Genomic DNA, 18,760 nt, shown 5'->3' on the forward strand with positions numbered 1-18,760 from the left:
GTACTATTTAAATTATCTTATTGATATTGGGTTAGTTGTGGTAGTTTGTGTTGTTTAAGGAATTGTCCATTTTATTGAAGTCAGATTTGTATGTGGAGTTGTTCATAATATTTCCTTATTACTCTTTGTATAGCTGCAGGATCTGTATGATAGTGCCTATTGGTACTTTGTGTCTTGTCATTCTTGCTAGAGGGTTGTCAGTTGATTGGTCTTGTCAAAGAACTGGCTTTTTGTTTTATTGAATTTTCACTTTTGTTTTTCTATGTTCGATTTAGTTGGTTTTTGTTTTTATCTTTATTGCTTTTTTATATTTGCTTTAATTTTTTTGTGCTCTTCCAGTTTTTTGAGAAAGGAGCTCAGGTGTTTCAAATTCATGCTTTTCTAATGAATGAGTATTTAGTGACAGACATTTCTTTTTCAGCACTCCTTTAGCTGTGTTCCACAAATTTTGGTATGTTGTACTTTTATTTTCATTCAGTTCAATGTATGTTGTTATTTCCCTTGAGACTTTCTTTTGACCATGGATTATTTAGAAACATGTTACGTAGTTTGCAAGTGCTTTGGACTTTCCCTACTATCTTTCTATTGTTTGCTCTAGTTTGATTACATTTTGGTCAGAGAACACACTATATGATTTTAATTCTTAAAAATTTGTTGAGGAGGGGTGCCTGGGTGGCTCAGTGGTTTAAAGCCTCTGCCTTCAGCTCAGGTCATGATCCCAGGGTCCTGGGCTCTTTGCTCAGTGGGGAGCCCTCTTCCCCCTCTCTCTGCCTGCCTCTCTGCCTACTTGTGATCTCTGTCTGTAAAATAAATAAAATCTTTAAAAAAAATTTGTTGAGGATTGAGGTATGGCACAGGATTTGGCCTAACTTGGTAGGTTCTGTGACCACTTATAAGGAATGTGTATTTTGCCATTGTTGGATGGAATATTCTGTAAACGTAAATTAGACCCTATTAGTTTATTGGCGTTGTTGAGTTCTTGCTGATTTTCTGTGTAGTTCTAACAATTGCTGAGAGAGGAGTGTGGTAGTCTCCAATTAAAATTGTGGATTTATATATTTCTTTTCATTTCTATCCATTTTTGCTTCACATATTTTGTAGCTCTCTTGTCTAGAACATGCTCATTTAAGTTTCCTGTGCCTTCTTAATGGAGTCACTCTTTCATCATCACATGATTTCCCATTCTATTCCCAGTAATTCTCTTTGCTCTGAAGTCTGTTTTGTTTCAGAATAATATATCAACTCCAGCTTATTTTTGATTATTGTTTGCATGGTATATTGCTTCTTACCCCTTTATTTTTAATCTACCTATACTGTTACATTTGAGGTAAGTTTCATTTCTGTAGATTGGTCATGTTTTATTTATCAGCTCTGATAATCTGTCTTTTAACTTGAATTTTGCTTCAGACTATTTACATTTAATGTAATTGTAATTTTAGGACTTAAACATGCTGTTCTGTTTTCCCATTTTTTTGTTTTTCTGGCTCCCTATTCACCTACTTGAACATTTATTATTATTCTGTTTTGATTTATCTACAGTGCTTTTGTGTGTATATACTTCTTTGTATAGCTTTCTCATTGGTTACTCTGGGTATTAAATTAGACATTTGTAACATCACATTTGATTGGTGTTGACATTTTACTAGTTTGAGTGAAGAGTAGAAATCTTACCTAGTTTATGTTAATTTATCCTCCTGTTCATAATCCTCTTTAATATCACCTTATATACATTGAGAAACAACTAGAGAACATTATCATTTCTGCTTTAGCTTTTAAGAAAATGACAGTGTATTGTATTTTCCCATATTTTTACTCTTTTCATTTGTTCTTTCTTGTATCTTAAGATTCTTTCATTTATCATTTTCTTTTTGTTTAGAGAATTTCCTTTAACCATTATTTTAGCTCTGCTCATAACAAATTTCTTAGTTTTCTGTCATCTGACTATATATATATATATATATATATATATATATATAATTTTTTTTTTTTTAAGATTTTATTTGTGAGAGAGCACATGTGCACAAGAACAGAGGAGGGGGCAGAGGGAGAGGGAGAACCATCTTGGGCTCCATCTAAGAACCCTGGGATCATGACCTGAGCCAAAGACAGATGCTTAATCCTCCAAGCCTCCTGGGCACCCCTCTTTTTTTTTTCCTTCAAGATTTTATTTATTTTTTAGAGAGAGAGTAAACCAAGTGTGTGCAAGCTGGGGGAGGGGCAGAGGGAGAGAAGCAGACTCCCCACTAAGACAGAGCCCCATGTGGGGTTCAATCTCATGATCCTGAGATCATGACCTGAATTGAAGTCAAGAGTTAAATGCTTAACCATCAGAGCCATCCAGGCACCCCAACGATATCTCATTTTTTATACATTTTATTAATTGAAGTATAGTTGACACACAATGTTAAATTAGTTTCAGGTGTACAGCCTAAGTGGTTAGACAACTCTATATGTTATGTTTACCACAAGTGTAGCTACCATTTATTACCATACATTACTTTTTGTTTTCACCATGCAATACTATTACAATACCATTTGACTATATTCCTTATGCTGTACCTTTTATCCCCATGACTTATTCATCCTATCACTGAAAGCCCCTGCCTCCTGCTCCCCTTCTTTGATTTCTCTTTTTGCTGGGTACAGAATTCTAGTCTGACAGTTTTTTATTTGTTTGGATTTATTTGGATAAGTCTTGTTAGTTTCTTCAGTATGTAGGTTTATGTCTTTTGCCAAATGTAGGAAATTTTTAGCCTTCATTTATTTTAATCCTTTTTATATTCTCTTTCTTTTCTGTGATACAAATGTTAAATCTTTTGTTACGATTCCACAGGTCTGAGTCTCAGTTCTTTTTTTCCTCTTATTATTATTTTTTTAAGATTTATTCATTTATTTATTTTAGAAAGAGAGACAGAAAGAGCTAGTGCACAAGCAGGGATAGGGACAGAGGGCGGGAGAGAGAGAGAGAGAGAGAGAGAGAATCTACAAGCAGACTCCCTGCTAAGTGTGGAGCCCGATGTGGAGCTTGATCTCAGGACCCTAAGATCATGATCTGAGCTGAATCCAAGAGTTGGCTGCTTAACTGACTGAGCCACCTGGGTGTCCCCATTTATCCCCAAATTATCAAGATCTGGATGGGGTGCCTGGGTGGCTCATTTGGTTAAGTCTGCAACTCTTGATCTCAGCTCAGGTCTTAATCTCAGGATTGTGAATTCAAGCCCTGTTTTGGGCTCCATGCTAAGCATGGAGCCTACTTAAAGGAAAAAAAAAATATGATTTTGTGAAAATTTTCATAGGAACTTTAAGAAGATAACATTTGCTTTTTTAAAAATATTGTTGTACTGCTGCTAACTAAAGTACATATGACATCCATTTTTTATTCCCTAAAGAAAAAAATACCCAGTCATTTGATAGAGTACTTTGAAAAACAACAAACACTCTTTCCCAGAGTAAGATCAAATCATAAGAACTTTTTCATTTATTCATACCAAGAGAAAGTCTAGCTTGTGTTCATCTGTGTCTATACACCTATAAAGTTATAGGGAGGAAAATCAAATTATCTGTGAGTATGTTTCTGTGATTTACTAGGGATATATCAGATTTTTATAACAGCCCTGTATAATAGTTACTGTAGTTATCTTTGCTTTACAAATGAGAGCATTGAGGCCGTGTGGGGCTAATAACTTGCTATTAAGTGTTCTGGATTAGAATATGACTCCTTTTCCTTTTGAGAGGATAATATTTACATAGAAATATTTTTCTGTTTTTCTTTTTTACAAGGTTAATGTCTCATCTTTGTTTCATCATTCTATACTCCTTAATATTTCTTGGATCCTTAGTCATTTTTCTTCTATCAATCTTTATCTCTTCTATGTACCAGTATTCCATCAAGTTTAGGTTCTAATCATGCAAGCTTCTAATCTTTCTCCTTTCTTTTGGCCATTATTTGTTCATTTTCCATTATTTATTTATTTATTTATTTATTTATTTATTTAGGGAGAGAGTGTGCACACTTAGGGAGAGTGCAGGGGGTAGGGAGAGGAAATGTTGAACAGGCTCCATGGCCAGGGTGGAGGCCCAGCAGAACCCTGAGATCATCACCTGAGCCAAAATCTGACTGAGTCACCCAGGCCACCCCTCCATTAATTTTTCTGCCCACTAGAAGCTGGTTTATGCCATTCTATTTAAGACTGATAGTGACCTTTTCTTTTTAAATTTACAAGGAGTTTCATCCCAGTTTCTCTTCCGGGCCTAGACAGTCTGTTGTCCATTTCTCCTATAATCTCTTGTTAAAGGTATCTGTGGTTTATTGTAGTTGTACAGCTTTTATGAGCAGTGCCCACTATTTTTTTTTTTTTTTTTTTGCCTGTGTTCCAAGTTATGCAAAACAGATGAGGTTCTTGCCTTAGTCTTTCAGGCATTCCCCAGACAGTTTAGAACAGATATATATGGTAACTTACCAATATGGTTTTACTCTGCTTCCTTTGATTCAAGATAAGGGAAGTGGGAACCAATCTGCAGCCTGCTCAAGACTAAGCTTGCTCCCATTCGGCGGAAGTGGGACAAGAGTGACTAAAAATGTCACAAAACTTTCTACCATTTGAAGATTGCTTTTATACTTAATTGGGCATTTGCTTGACTGCTCTAAACCTTTGATTGTTTTTCTAAGTCGCAGAAAAGTTAGTTCAGAGAGCTTCTGGGTGTTTTTTTCATTCTATTTTGTTTCAGTGGGGAATGACAGTTTGGAGCTTACTAGTCCACCATTTTGTTGATATTCAATAGGACTTTTAAAAAAATTGTAGTAAAATATATATAACATGAAACTTAGCATTTAAATTATTTGTGAGTTTATACTTCAGTGACATTAAGTATATTCACATTACTGTGCAACCATGTAACCATCTTAAATAATATTTAATTACAAATTACTTGGCTTCTTTTGCTTTTTTCATTCTGTTCGACTTTTTGGCATTTCAGTCTGCTTTTAAGTTATAGAATTATCTCAGGTTTCGTGATGCTGTTATGTTCCTTTCACCTTTCTGATCTGACTGCTTGTTAACCATATTTGCCTGCTTACCTCTCAGAAGTTAATGTTCCCCAGGGTGCTATTCTTTACTCTTTTTCCATTATCCCATTGTTTATACTCACTGGGTAATTGCATCTGTTTTCATGGATTTAAGTGTGTTCTCATTACACACAAATTTGTATCAGTCCAATCACTCTGTTGAACTCCTACTCATTTTCAACTTCCATATCGTTTTCCATAAAATGATATTCTACAGGAACCTCAAATTTGTATATCTAAAATATTTATCTTTCCAAAATATATTATCTGCCTTGGTTAATAAAGTCACTACTCACCTAAAATAGAAGGTGTAAATAGTTGTTTTTCTAATCACATAATCACTCTTAACCCTTCCTTTTTCTCTTTTGGTCACTCACCAGGTTCTTTTGTTTCTAATTCTCCATACTTTTTGCTCCAACTTATTTTTTTATGATTTAAAAAAATTTTTTTAAGATTTTATTTATTCATTTTAGAGAGAGTGTGAGAAAGAGCGCATATGTGTAGGAAGGAGCAGAGGGAGAGAGAACCTGAAGCAGACTTTGCACTGAAGATCCCATGACCCTGAGGTCCTGACATGAGCCACATCCAAGAGCCAGATGGTCAACTGACTGAACCACCCAGGCACTTCTTTTTAAATTTTTTTAGAAAGATTTTATTTATTTATGAGAGAGTGAGATCATGAGTGGGGTGAAGGGCAGAGGGAAAGAGAGAAGTAGGCTCCCCCCTGAGCTGGGAGCCCAGTGTGGGATTAGATCCCAGAACTTTGTGATCATGACCTGAGCCGAAGGTGGATGCTTAACCAACTGAGCCACCCAGGCTCCCCATTGTTGCTCCAGGTTAGTTCAGACTTTCATTTTCTTGTGCTTTTGTTACCATAGTATCCTCCTTATTCCTCATTTCTATACCTGTCTTTAATGTACATTCTGTAACATCTTCACAGCTTTGTGTCCTGCATTTCCTTCTTTTCACCCTTTTGGGACCAGAGTATTCTGTTCTCATTTTCTAAATTCTCCGTGCCTTTCCTCTCTCCTAGATTGCCTTGCTTACCTCTGTCTGATTCTTCCTTAATTCTGTTTTTAAGGATCAGCTCAAATTTCATCTCTGCCTTGAAGCCCAGTTTGGTTAAACTGTCCTTTCTCAGCTCGTGTAGTACCTAGTTATGACACCGAGGATCCTGTAATACTTACTTTTTCTACCTAACCAGTGAACTCCCAGATACAGAAAGTATTTATTATTATTGCTGTTATCACTATTACGTCTGTTTTCCTATAGAAGAGAAGAGAGGCCTATACATAATTATAACAAATACAACAATTCCTGTAATAGGAAGCACGTAAGAGGTCATTATTAATATTTTCTTAGCATGTTGAGGAAAGAGCACAAGGTAAGCAACATTTGAGACAGTTTGAATATAAGTACTGTTCACATTCCAGCTGGAGAAAAGAGTAACCGTAAAAGCAGTGGGGTAGAATGAGCGTGACCTATTTGGGAAATAGCTGGAGCACACTGGGCCAAACCTAGATACTTGCATACAGAGAAAAGGAGGCTGGAAAGGTATACCTGAAGACTGATTGGAAAGAACCATTGTATGTTTTACTGAGTATTTAGTATACATAATTTTTTTTGCACTGTAAATGTTCTAGAAAATATTGGCATGGATGTAGTCATGTCAGACTAGTTAAAAAGATTTTAATCACATTTAATATCAGAAGTTGTTAAAATTTTCTGAGGAAATTCCGTTTTCATTTTCATAATAGTGCTTAATTTTTGAGAAGTTCCTTCCCTCTTTACCTAGTGAAGACATCAAAATATGCTCATTTTCTTTAAATGGTATATTGTCTATTATCAGAACAGCTTTCCATCAAACAAATGGAAAGATATACCATGTTCATGGATTGGAAGAATTAGTATTGTTAAAGTATTCACACTACCTGAAGTGATCTATAGATTCAGTGCAATCCCTTTCAAAATAGCAATAGCATGGGGCGCCTGGGTGGCTCAGTGGTTAAAGCCTCTGCCTTCGGCTCAGGTCATGATCTCAGGGTCCTGGGATCGAGCCCCACATCCGGCTCTCTGCTCAGTGGGGAGCCTGCTTCCCCCTTCCCTCTCTACCTGCCTCTCCGCCTACTTGTGATCTCTGTCAAATAAATAAATAATCTTTTAAAAAACAGCAATAGCAATTTTTTTTTTCCAGAATTGGTATAAACAATCCAAAAATTTGTATGGAACCACAAAAGACCTCAAATTGCCAAAGCAGTCTTGAGGAAGAAAAACAAAGCTGGAGGTAGTATAATCCTAAATTGCAAGATACTATAAAGCTGTAGTAATCAAAACAGTATGGTACTGGAACAAAAATAGAAAGATCAGTGGAACAGATAGAGAGCTCAGAAGTAAGGCCATGCCTGTGTGGTCAGTTAATCAACAACTGAGGAGGCAAGAGTATGCAGTGGGGGAAAAGACAGTCTTTTTAATAAATGGTGCTGGGGAAACTGGACAGCTAAGGCAAAAGAATGAAACTGTACTTTTCCCTCACACTATACACAAAAATAAATTCAAAATGCATTAAAGACCTAAATGTGAGACATGAAACTATGAAACTCCTAGAAGAAAATATAGGCAGTAATCTCTTGGACATTAGCCTTAGAGTACATTTATGGATATGTCTCCTCAGGCGAAGGAAATAAAAGTAAAAATAAACTATTGGGACTACACCAAAATAAAAAGGAAAGGAAACCATTAACAAAACAAAAAAGCAAGCTAGTGAATGGGCGAAGACATTTGCAAATGATATATCCAATAAGGAGTTAATATCAAAGAACATAAAACCCAATTTGATTTAAAAGGGGGCATAGGGAGGCACCTGGGTGGCTCAGTGGGTTAAAGCCTCTGCCTTAGGCTCAGGTCATGATCTCAAGGTCCTGGGATTGAGCCCCGCATCAGGCTCTCTGCTCAGCAGGGAGCCTGCTTCCTCCTCTCTCTCTGCCTGCCTCTCTGCCTACTTGTGATCTTTGTCTGTCAAATAAATAAATAAAACCTTTAAAAAAAATAAAAAGGGGCATAGGATATGAATAAACATTCTTTCAAAGAACCCATCCAGATAACCAACAGTCACTAATCATCAGGGAAGTGCAAACCAAAACCACAATGAGATACCACCTCACACTAGTCAGAAGAGCTAGTATCAAATAAAAGAGGAAAAGTAAGTGTTGGCAAGGATGTGGAGAAAAGTGCTCCAACTCTGTACTGTTGGTGGGAATGTAAATTGGTGTAGCCACTGTGGAAAATAGTGTGGAAACTCCTCAAAAAATTAAAAATAGAATTACATATGGTCCAGTATTTCTACTACTGGATATTTACCTAAAGAAAATGAGGGTCACCTGGATGGCTCAGTCAGTTGAACATCTAACTCTTGATCTCAGCTCAGGTCTTGATCTCAGGGTCATGAGTTCAAATCCTGTTGGGCTCCATGCTGGGCATGGAGCCTACTTAAAAAAGAAAAAAGAAAATGAAGACATTGTTTTGAAAGATAAATTTACTCCTGTGTTTATTGCATCATTATTTGTAGTAGGTGTGATATGTTTCCATTGGTAGATGAATGGGTAAAGAAGATATGATCATACACACACAGGCACACATACAGACAGACACACACTAGCACATTACTCAACCATTAAAAAGAACGAGATCTAGCCATGTGTGACAACATGGATGGACTTAGAGGGTATTATGCTAAGTAAAATAGGTCAAAGACAAAAACCTCATGATTTCACTTATATGTGGAATCTGAAAAATAAAGTAAGTGAAAAAACAAACTTAAATGTACAGGACAAACTACTGGGTGCCAGAGGGAAGGCGCATGGGGCAGTGGGTGAGACAGATGAAGGGGATTAAGAGGCACAGATTTCCAATTATAAATAAGTTACAGTGATAAAAAGTATAGCATAGGAAATTTTTTTTTTAAAAAGATTTTATTTATTTATTTGACAGAGATCACAAGTGGACAGAGAGGCAGACAGAGAGATGGGGGAAGCAGGCTCCCCGCCAAGCAGAGAGCCCGATGTGGGGCTCGATCTCAGGATCCCAGGATCATGACCCGAGCCAAAGGCAGAGGCTTTACCCCACTGATCCACCCAGGTGCCCCAGCATAGGAAATTTTTTTTAAAAAGGGTTTGACGTCAGTCTTTTAGTACCAGGGATAGCCTGTTTTAGAAATAGTTTGGTTTTCAGAGACCCCTGGTTTTACTGCAATAGTTTTCATGGTGTTTTTGGTATTTTCTTAAAAAACAAAAAAACAAAACAAAGAAGTAGATTTAGAACAGTAACCAGTTAGATTTTGAAATTTAACATAAAAATGAGTGTTTTTACATGTAGTATATCTTGCTTTCCTCCTGCCATTATATTCTCCTAGCTTATAACAAATGAATAATACTAATGGACTTGATCCTAAATGATACTTTACATAGAAGAAATAATATTTTACATATGTAAAATGATATTTTACATAGAATTTTGTAATTCAAAATTATCCAGAGAACTAAAGTTGGTAACAGTGTTTAGTTGAGTAATTTTCTCCTACTGGTTCTTTTGCTTGAGTTGTTGTGAGATCTTTTCCTCTTAATAACAGTGCTTCTTAGGAAATGTGAAGTGTTTGGTCCTTAGATATTGTAAAATGTTAAATTTGTAATTAATTATGCTTTCCTTTATGTGTTTATGTGAAAGTACTTCTCCAATGTGACTAGTCTCATTCAAAATGATGGTAGACCAGCTATAACTGGTCTATTCTCATTGTTCAACTATGAGTAGTAAAGAATTTAATTATTGTAATTCTTTGACTTTGGTTCCTCTCTATTATCCTTCTTCTTCAGTTCTTAAATTGATGATAAAACTATAAAACAGGCATGTTGTGAAAGTAGAGGGTAGCTTTCCTTCAGCCTAAATAATACAGTTAAGTGAAGGAGCAGTAGGACTACATGCTTTGGCTGTTACTCCTTGTAAATTGTTTTTGCACCTGGAGGAATATTAATTTCTGTTAAGATCCTGAGTTCTGGTACTAGAATATGGACTTTAGGAAGTGGGGAAGTCTTACTCATTACTTACAGAACTTTAGAGTGTTGAATAAAGTCAGAATTCCTTGCCCCAATTTATGGTTGGAAGTAGACATACCTTGTATAATTTATCCACTACTTGATAGTGGAAACCTGTGTCCTTCTCCTCCATCACAGTTTCTTGACTCCCCATAGCCTCTGTTTTGTACATGCTTTAGATTACACTGGATACCTTTTTGTCCTTATTTCTCTGATAAAAGACATAAATTTTGCTTATGGATGATCCTGAAAGCCATACACTGTGTCATACTACTATAAATTTAAAGTGTGTGGTTATAGGTCCAGACACCTACTCACCATATACAATTAGTGGAGACATCTGGTTTTCCATTAACAAATGTGTGATTAAATTCTGTGGCCAAGCAAAAGTCAGATACCTGGTGTTAAAAAAAAAAAAAAATCATAGATGAGGATTACTGTGTTGGAGAAGGGTTTATAGCATAGTGACCTGAGATTTACTCTTAGAGTTTTATGACTGCGTGACTAAGATGTCTATTTTTCTCTTTATGTCATTTCTAGCCATAGTGAGACTAATTTTTAAAACCTGCAGATGTCAGAGAAATAAAGGGAAATGGGACCATTAAGGGTCACTTTACTTACTTCACTCATTTAATTCTCACTAATCCATTATGAGTTGTAGGTAGTTATTATCCTCATTTTACAAAAGAGAAAACCTCAGAAAGGTTATTTGACTTGTCCTCCCAAAAGTAGCATGCAGGTATACTCTGTTTTTTTCTTTAAAATGTTTTTCCTTTATATCTTCATGGTTGAATTCTTTCAACCCATCTGGAATTCATTTTATTATTAAGCATGACTCAAAAATCATTCATCTCCGTACTTATGTCCAGCTATTCATTTACCAAAGAGTGACACTCTTTTTAGCCCCATCTTGCCCCTGTAATTACTATTGAATGGGCAATTCTCTCACCTTTTCTTTCAGTGCGACAAATCCCTATAACTTATGCATTGGTTAATGCTGTTTCAGTTCAGTGACATTTATGTATTTTAGTTAGGATGCTTTAAGTTATAAGAAACAGAAAAAACAATGCAGGGGCACCTGGGTGGCTCACTCATTAACTGTCTGTCTGCTCTCAGCTCAGGTCATGATCCCAGGGTCCTGGGATCGAGCCCCACATTAGGCTTCCTGCTCAGTGGGAAGCTGCTTCTCCCTCTCCCACTCCCCCTGTTTGTATTCCCCCTCTCACTGTCTCTCTCTGTGTCAAATAAATAAATAAAATCTTTAGAAAAAAAATCCAGTGCAATCGAATCAGACAATTCATTATCTCAGGAATAGGTGGAATTAATTCAGTGATTGAATGAACATCATCAGGGACCCAGGTTCTCTCCATCCTTGGCTCTATTGCCTTCCTTGTGCTTGGCTTTGTCTTCTACCAACTTCTTTGAGGCTGCAAGATGGCAGCTGTTGTTTTAGGTGTCACATACAGACATGACAGTTTCTCTTGAAAGGAAGATATTTCTTACATATATTACTTTTTAAGAGAGAAGAAACTTCCCCCACAATCCTTCTGTAGGTTTTCCCTCATGTCTTCTGTGATGTTTTATTACCATGTTCCTGTACTTAAAGTGAACACTGGCAAGAGTAATGGGCCATGATGTTGGGTTTAGATTAGACTATTAAGAACCAGCTCTTGAAGCCGAGGAAGGTCTTTCCACTCGTTGGAAACTCATGGAGGAAGTTAGGTGGCTTGAACAAAATCACAGTTAAATTAGGAAGGTGGAAGGGGGAATATATTTGTCAAAGTAGGAGAGCCAGCAGTCTTACTACTCTATTACAAGTAAAATGTGATGCTCAGTTCTGGGGCTTACCTTACTCAAGGCATTTAAAATCTAGCTTGAAGATTGAAGTAAAAAATAATTGTAAGACAGGGGAACTGTTAGTTTTTATAGGGTAGTATAAGGAAGGTCATTCACAGGAATGAGTAGTAGTTTAATAAAGCAAACAGGTTTGAGTCCTAGCCAGTATCCTTTCTAGTTATAATTAGAAGAATGACTTGTGTGTGTGTGTGTGTGTGTGTGTGTTTTTGAACAGTACAGCTTAAATTTAAATAGACATACTTATTTTCAATTCCCAACTTCAGTTTTAAGAGGTTCAGGATTTTTTCAATCATCTTTTCATCATGGTCATATTATATCTTTAACTACTGAACTAAGAGTTAGCATTTTGATTTTGATACAACTTGCTAGCTAGTATTGGGACAAGTCAGTTAATATTTCTAATTGCTATTTGGTAAAGTTGTTTAACAAGGTAATTTTTTGAGGTTCTTTTGTGCTTAACATTTATAATTAAAAAGAAACTTACATGGGATAAGATTGGAAGCAGTTGTTCCCGATATGTTTACCAAAGAGAACATGTGAGTAAAATTTAATATGTTTCTCTTGCTTTTAATGTTTCATTTGATATTAGAAAATAATTTAATTCTGAATCTTTTAAAATTTGCATGTGTCTTTGGAAGTAGATGTTTCCTAGGAACTCTTAAAATAACAGTTGTTATAAAATGTAATAACATATTGAGATTATTTTCCAGACAACTATATAGTACCAAAATTTTACCTAAAATTTTTCTTGTGTCGTCAGTAGTACTTGGACTACTCTGTAGTCTAATTTTGGGGAGGGACCTGATGCACTGAAGCTTTAAGAAAAATATTTCTTAAATAATGTAATGCCATTGCTATTGAGCATAAAAATCACTGGCTTAATGTAAATGTTATACCTACTTGTCAGTCATTCTGCAAGGTGCTGTAGGAAAAATTGATATTTTAACTGTGGTTTCTGCCTTAAAGAACTTAAAGTTCTTTTTTAAAAAATCATATTTAATTTGTCTTTTACTAGAAAATAGTTCACATGTTTATTGGTTTGATTTTCCTTTTCTTTCTTTTTTTTTTAATTTATTTAAGAGAGAGTGAAAGAGAGCACAAGAGATGGGAGGGTGAGGGGGGAAACACCCTCTCCATTGAGCAGGGAGCCTGATTTGGGACTCGATCTTAGGACTTCAGGATCATGACCTGAGCTGCAGGCAGTCGCTTAACCAACTGAGCCAACCAGGCACCCTGGGTTTGGTTTTCCCGTTTTGAATAGAGCAAGTATCAGCTGGTCTTTCTAAAAATAGTGTTTTTGTAAAAAGGTTTTATCTTTTTTCCCCGTAAAAAGTATTACCAGAAATACTCAAATTGCTTAGAAGACTCTAGGAAATGTATCTTTTTTTTTTTTTTAAAGATTTTATTTATTTATTTGACAGAGATCATAAGTAGGCAGAGAGGCAGGCAGAGAGAAAGAGGGGGAAACAGGCTCCCTGCTGAGCAGAGAGCTCGATGTGGGGCTTGATTCCAGGACCCTGGGATCATGACCTGAGCCGAAGGCAGAGGCTTTAACCCGCCTGAGCCACCCAGGCGCCCCTAGGAAATGCATCTTAAAGATAGATAAATTTGCAGTAACCGAGGAGCTTTTTCTTTAGATCTGTGCAAACTGAATTTTGAAAAACCAGTTATTGGGTGAGTTGGTCTCTTCAGGCAGTCAACAGCATTAGTATTATTACCTATTTTTCCATGTTCAGTTTCCAACTCATGCAATTAAATGTTAAAGCATATGTTCTACTCTTTACTAATAAAAAAGGGAAGTGTGTTCATAGTGTGATCCAAAAAACTAACTCTTTGTTTGTTTATTTGTTTAGGATGGATTGGATGCTTTGGTATATGATTTGGATTTTCCTGCCTTAAGAAAAAACAAAAATATTGACAACTTTTTAAGCAGATGTAAGTAATTTTTTTGTGGAGGTTAACGACAGACTGTATATAACAAAATCTTCACTTAAATAATTCAAGCCCATCTTTTTAAAATTTTTTTCTTCTGTCTACTCTCGTTATTTCATCTAAAATTCCTTTGTAAAGTGAGCAGGAAATAGGAAAGAAACGTTATTAATTAGTTTATTAATTTGAGTTCCTAGCAGGAGAATATTTTATAAAATATTTTGCAGAAAAGGGAATGAAAAGTAATAGCTAAAGTAAGTATGTTTAAATAATAATATACATACATGCACATTGAATTTCAATAGTGTTATATTTATCCTCTATTTTTCTTTTGTAAATTATTAGCCATTATGTTTTAATACCGGCAGTTAAGAACAGATTGCACATGAAAAGCCCTCCTACCACTGAGAGATACCATTGTTTCTCCATGAAAGCTGGTATATATTTAGGCTTTATAGTTTCTTTTCTAAAAACCTTTTTAGATTTTGATATTTAGATTTTATCACTTAAAATTTGATTAGAGAATTTATTAAGATAGTTTCAAACTTTTTATCTTAAAAAATAATAAAATTTAAATCATAAAATCTTTCCATTCTGTTTCTTTATTTCTGTTCCTAAACTGTACATAGTGATATATTTGGGTTGGGCTGGTTTTAGTGTTATCATTCAATTTTGGTCGCATATGTTTTGTTAGAAAAATTTCTTTTTCTAGTCAGATCTTTTTACTTTGTTATGTTTATCATTTTTATATTTTGAAATCTTGCCTCAGAATTTTACCTATCAATTTAATTTTTTTAAGTATCTGTTTTTTATAAAAATAATTATTCAGCTGAATTTTGATTTGGAATTGGTGCCAGAACCTGAATTGGGAACTTTTTAACTATAAATTTCTTAATTTCTCACATCTTACTGAAATTACAGGAGAATTTTATTACTGTTTACATTTGTTTACCTTCTACTTAAATATAGAGCAAAGGAACTAAAAAGGTGGAGACTCTTGACCATTTCTTATTTGATGAGAGGCAAAGAATAAATGTTCATTGGTACAAAGGAGGGGCTGTGTGATTTTGTAAAGTAGGCAACAAGGATTGGAACACGTTTTCTTAATTTATTACTCATTTTACTGTGCACCATTTCTGCTTTCATAATAGAAGTATGCCTTTATATTACATTTTAAAATAGAAATATCAATAGCCACAGTAGAAATAAGTAAAATAAAATGGAAGTATAAAGCCTAAAGTAAACTTCTAACTGATAAACCTACCTAGTTTTTAAATTGGAGAAAAGTACAGAGAGTAACGTGACAAAATTTTAGCAAATTATATCTAACCATTATGTAAAAATTGTGACGAAAGAGGGCTTATACTAGGATTGCATTGTAAAATTAGTTCAAGTTTCAAAAATCAATTAGTGTGATTTACCACATTAACATAATAAAAAAGAAAATCTGTAATATCACCGCAGGAAATAAAAAACATTTGATAAAATTCAGTATCCATTTTTGATTAAAAAATACATCTCTGCAAACTAGGAATTGAAGGAAACTTCCTTGTAGTGATTAAGAGAATCTACAAAAAACAAGCAGTTAGATTGTATTTAATTGTGTATGACTAAATTCTTTGCCCCTAAGATCAGGAAGAGGCAAGTCTGTCTTCTCTTATTACCACATTCATTCAACATTGTTGTGCAGATTCTAGCTAGTGCAATAAGGTAAAATAAAGAAAAATCATGAAGTAAAAAAATTTGTTTTCAGACACCATGTTTTGTGTATACAAAAATCTTAAGATTCTACCCAAAAAGCTTTAGTAAGACTGCAAATTAGAATATTAATATGCAGAAAGCAATTGTCTTTCTATATTTAGCAACAACCAGTTTGAAGTTGATGTAACAAATGTAGTACCATTTACAAGAGAAGCAAAAACATGAGAAATTTAGGGATAAAGTTGACAAAAATATGTGTAACACTTACAGACTGAAAACTACATAATATTACTGAGAAATTACAGAAGACCTGAAAGGAAAAGTGTATATTCAATGTTCATGGATTGGACAGTTCAGTAAAAAAATATTAAGAGTCCCCATATTAACTTATAAATAGAATCCATGTATTCTCGTAACCTAAGCAGGTTTTTTTGTTTTGTTTTGTTTTGTTTTTTTGTATAAAGTGACTGGGAAGTCTAAAATTCATATGAGAATATGAAGGATCTAGAATACTAGCCAAAGCAATTTTGGAAAGTAAGAGCAAAGCTGGAGAACTAACACTATAGGATTTTCAAGATGAAGACAGTATAATATTGATGAAAGAATAAACATAAATAAATGGAACAAAATAGAGAATCCAGAAATAGACCCATACATATAGTCAACTTATTTTCAGCAGAGGTGACAAGGTAATTCAGAATTTGGACCTTACTTCATGCCATACAAAAAGCACCTCAAAATTTTTCATAGGCTAGACTTAAGAGCAAAAGTAGGACTTCTAGAAGAAAACACAGAAAATATTTGTGACCATTTAGGCAAGACTTTCTTAGATGGGACACAAATAACACAAACCACTTTTAAAAGAAGATAGATTAGGCTTCAAAATTCAAAAAAAAATTTTTTAGAAGATACTGCTAGGAAAATGAAAATATGAGCCATAGAGTGGGAGAAAATAGTTGCAAAACATATGAAAGGAGAAAGAATAGTCTTTCAACAAATGGTTCTCAGACAACGGGGTATCTATATATAAAAGAATGAAGTTGGATTCCTGTCTTACACCATATGCAAAATAAATTCAGAATGTTAGAACCAAGCTATAAAACTCTTAGAAGAAAATGTTGGCATAAATCTTCATGCCCTTGAATTATTCAGTTTCTTAGATAATAATACTGAAAGTATAAGCAACAAAAGAAAACAAATAAAATGGACATCATCAAAATTAAAAACTTTTGTACTTCAAAGGACATTGTCAAGGGAATGAAAAGACAACCCACAATGGGAGAAAATGTTGGCATATTGTATACCTGATAAAGGAGTAGTATTATAGAATATGTAAGTAAGTTTTACAAGTCAACATTAGAAAGGTAACCCAATTTAAAAATGAACATTTTTGAGTAGACATTTCTCCAAAGAAGATGCACAGTTGGCCAATATACAACATGTTTAGTCATTGGATAATTTCAAATTATGGCCACAATGAGATACTGTTACATATCTATTAAAATAACAAAAATTTTTAAAAAACTGACAGTATCAAGTATATGTGGAAATGTGGAGCAACTGAACTCTAGGACTTTGCTGGGTGGTTTGTAAAATGGTAAGTCACTCTGGCAAACAATTTGGCGTTTTTCTGATAGAGTTATACATACATTTACCTTATGATCCAGGAATCCCACTTCTGGGTTTTTATCCAAGAGAAACGAAAGCATGTGTCTACACAAAGACCTCTATGAGAATGTTAAAGGCGGCTTTATTCAAAATTGCTACTGGAAGCTACTTAAATGCCCATCATTTGGTAGTGGATAAACAAATTTTGGTACATCCGTATAATGGAATATTTAACAGTTAAAAGGAATAAATTAACTGATATGTACAAAACATCAATAAATTTCAAAAGCAGTGTGGTAAGTGGAAAAAGCCAGGCACAAAAGAGTATATACTATATGATTCTGTTTATATGACATAACATTCCCCTTCAGCTCAAGTTGTATTTACGTAATACTTAACACAGAGTAATAGATCTTCATAGAATGATAGGATTTTATATTCTGAAATTCAATTATATGGGTATTTATTGCTTTCATTAGTACATCAGAATTTTTTTTACTGAGGGTGAATGTTTGCTTTGAATTGCTGAGGGTGAATGTTTGCTTTGAATTGCTTTTTGTTGACAGATATCAGATATAGTGATATAAGGATACACCTGGAATATGGGATAAAATCTTTCTCTTTAGTATCAACTGAAGTTGCACTAGGGTATAACAGCTTTAAAGTATAGCAGTTTGAAATATTTTAAACTTCAGGCCTAACTATATTACAGGTTGTTAATTTTCATCTCTTTGTGTTGAAGAATGTTTACAGACTGTAAGGGAAATGAGAAACTGTGACCATTTGACTGAATAAATAGTTAAATATAAAGATTTGCTTTTCTGGACTCTGGTGTATGATACCCGAATAATAAGGACTACAGAGAAAATGTTTATCATCCTCACATAACAAAGATTTTAAGGTGAATTTTAAGTAGGCACTAGAGAGAGATCCAGATAAAATGGTGGAAGTTAGTTACATTTTAGAAGAAACGTGTTTGGGGAGTGCATCAGAAGAAAGAGAAAGGGAGTATTTGGAAACTGATTATGACTTTATATGTTTGTAAACCATTATGAATGTCACTGAGATTTGAGGCATAGGATTTATAATTATGTTAGTAGAAAGGCAAACTTATTAAACAAATCTAACCAATCTAAAAGAAGATAATAGAGGGAAGAGCATTGTATGAGAAATTCCATGAACCTGAGAGTAAAAATGTGGTAGAGAGCATTTGTTTGTATAAAAAAATAACCTGGAGATGGTTTTTTATGGTTGTGTACTATAGCATTCCTCATAGATTACAGAAGTGGCATATTAGCTCTGGTAGTGATGGTGTAGCAGCTGTCTACTTATAAAAGCATATTAGCAGTAGATAGACTTTTTATTTTCTTTATCAATTATTTATTTATTGAGAAAATATGACAATAATTAGCTTTCAGAGTTGTTGCCAAAAAGTCTGAAACGGTAGCATTTGGGATTTGACAGAGACTTTGAGACAAAGCATTCAGTTCATTTTAGACCAGATTTTCTCAGAAAT

The 18,760-nt window shown here is 34.5% G+C and overlaps 1 protein-coding gene across 3 annotated transcripts in view; it reads left to right on the plus strand.

The window, feature by feature from the left end:
- ROCK1 (Rho associated coiled-coil containing protein kinase 1) overlaps positions 1–18,760 on the plus strand; it is a 148,354-nt gene that overhangs the window by 23,557 nt on the left and 106,037 nt on the right. For all 3 annotated transcript variants that reach the window (XM_044243307.1, XM_044243308.1, XM_044243309.1), the window contains exon 2: positions 13,860–13,941. In XM_044243307.1, the coding sequence (XP_044099242.1) occupies positions 13,860–13,941 (82 nt within the window). The remainder of the gene's footprint in view (positions 1–13,859; positions 13,942–18,760) is intronic.

Source organism: Neovison vison, chromosome 3 (assembly GCF_020171115.1).
Source record: "Neovison vison isolate M4711 chromosome 3, ASM_NN_V1, whole genome shotgun sequence".
NCBI classification, from domain to species: domain Eukaryota; kingdom Metazoa; phylum Chordata; class Mammalia; order Carnivora; family Mustelidae; genus Neogale; species Neogale vison.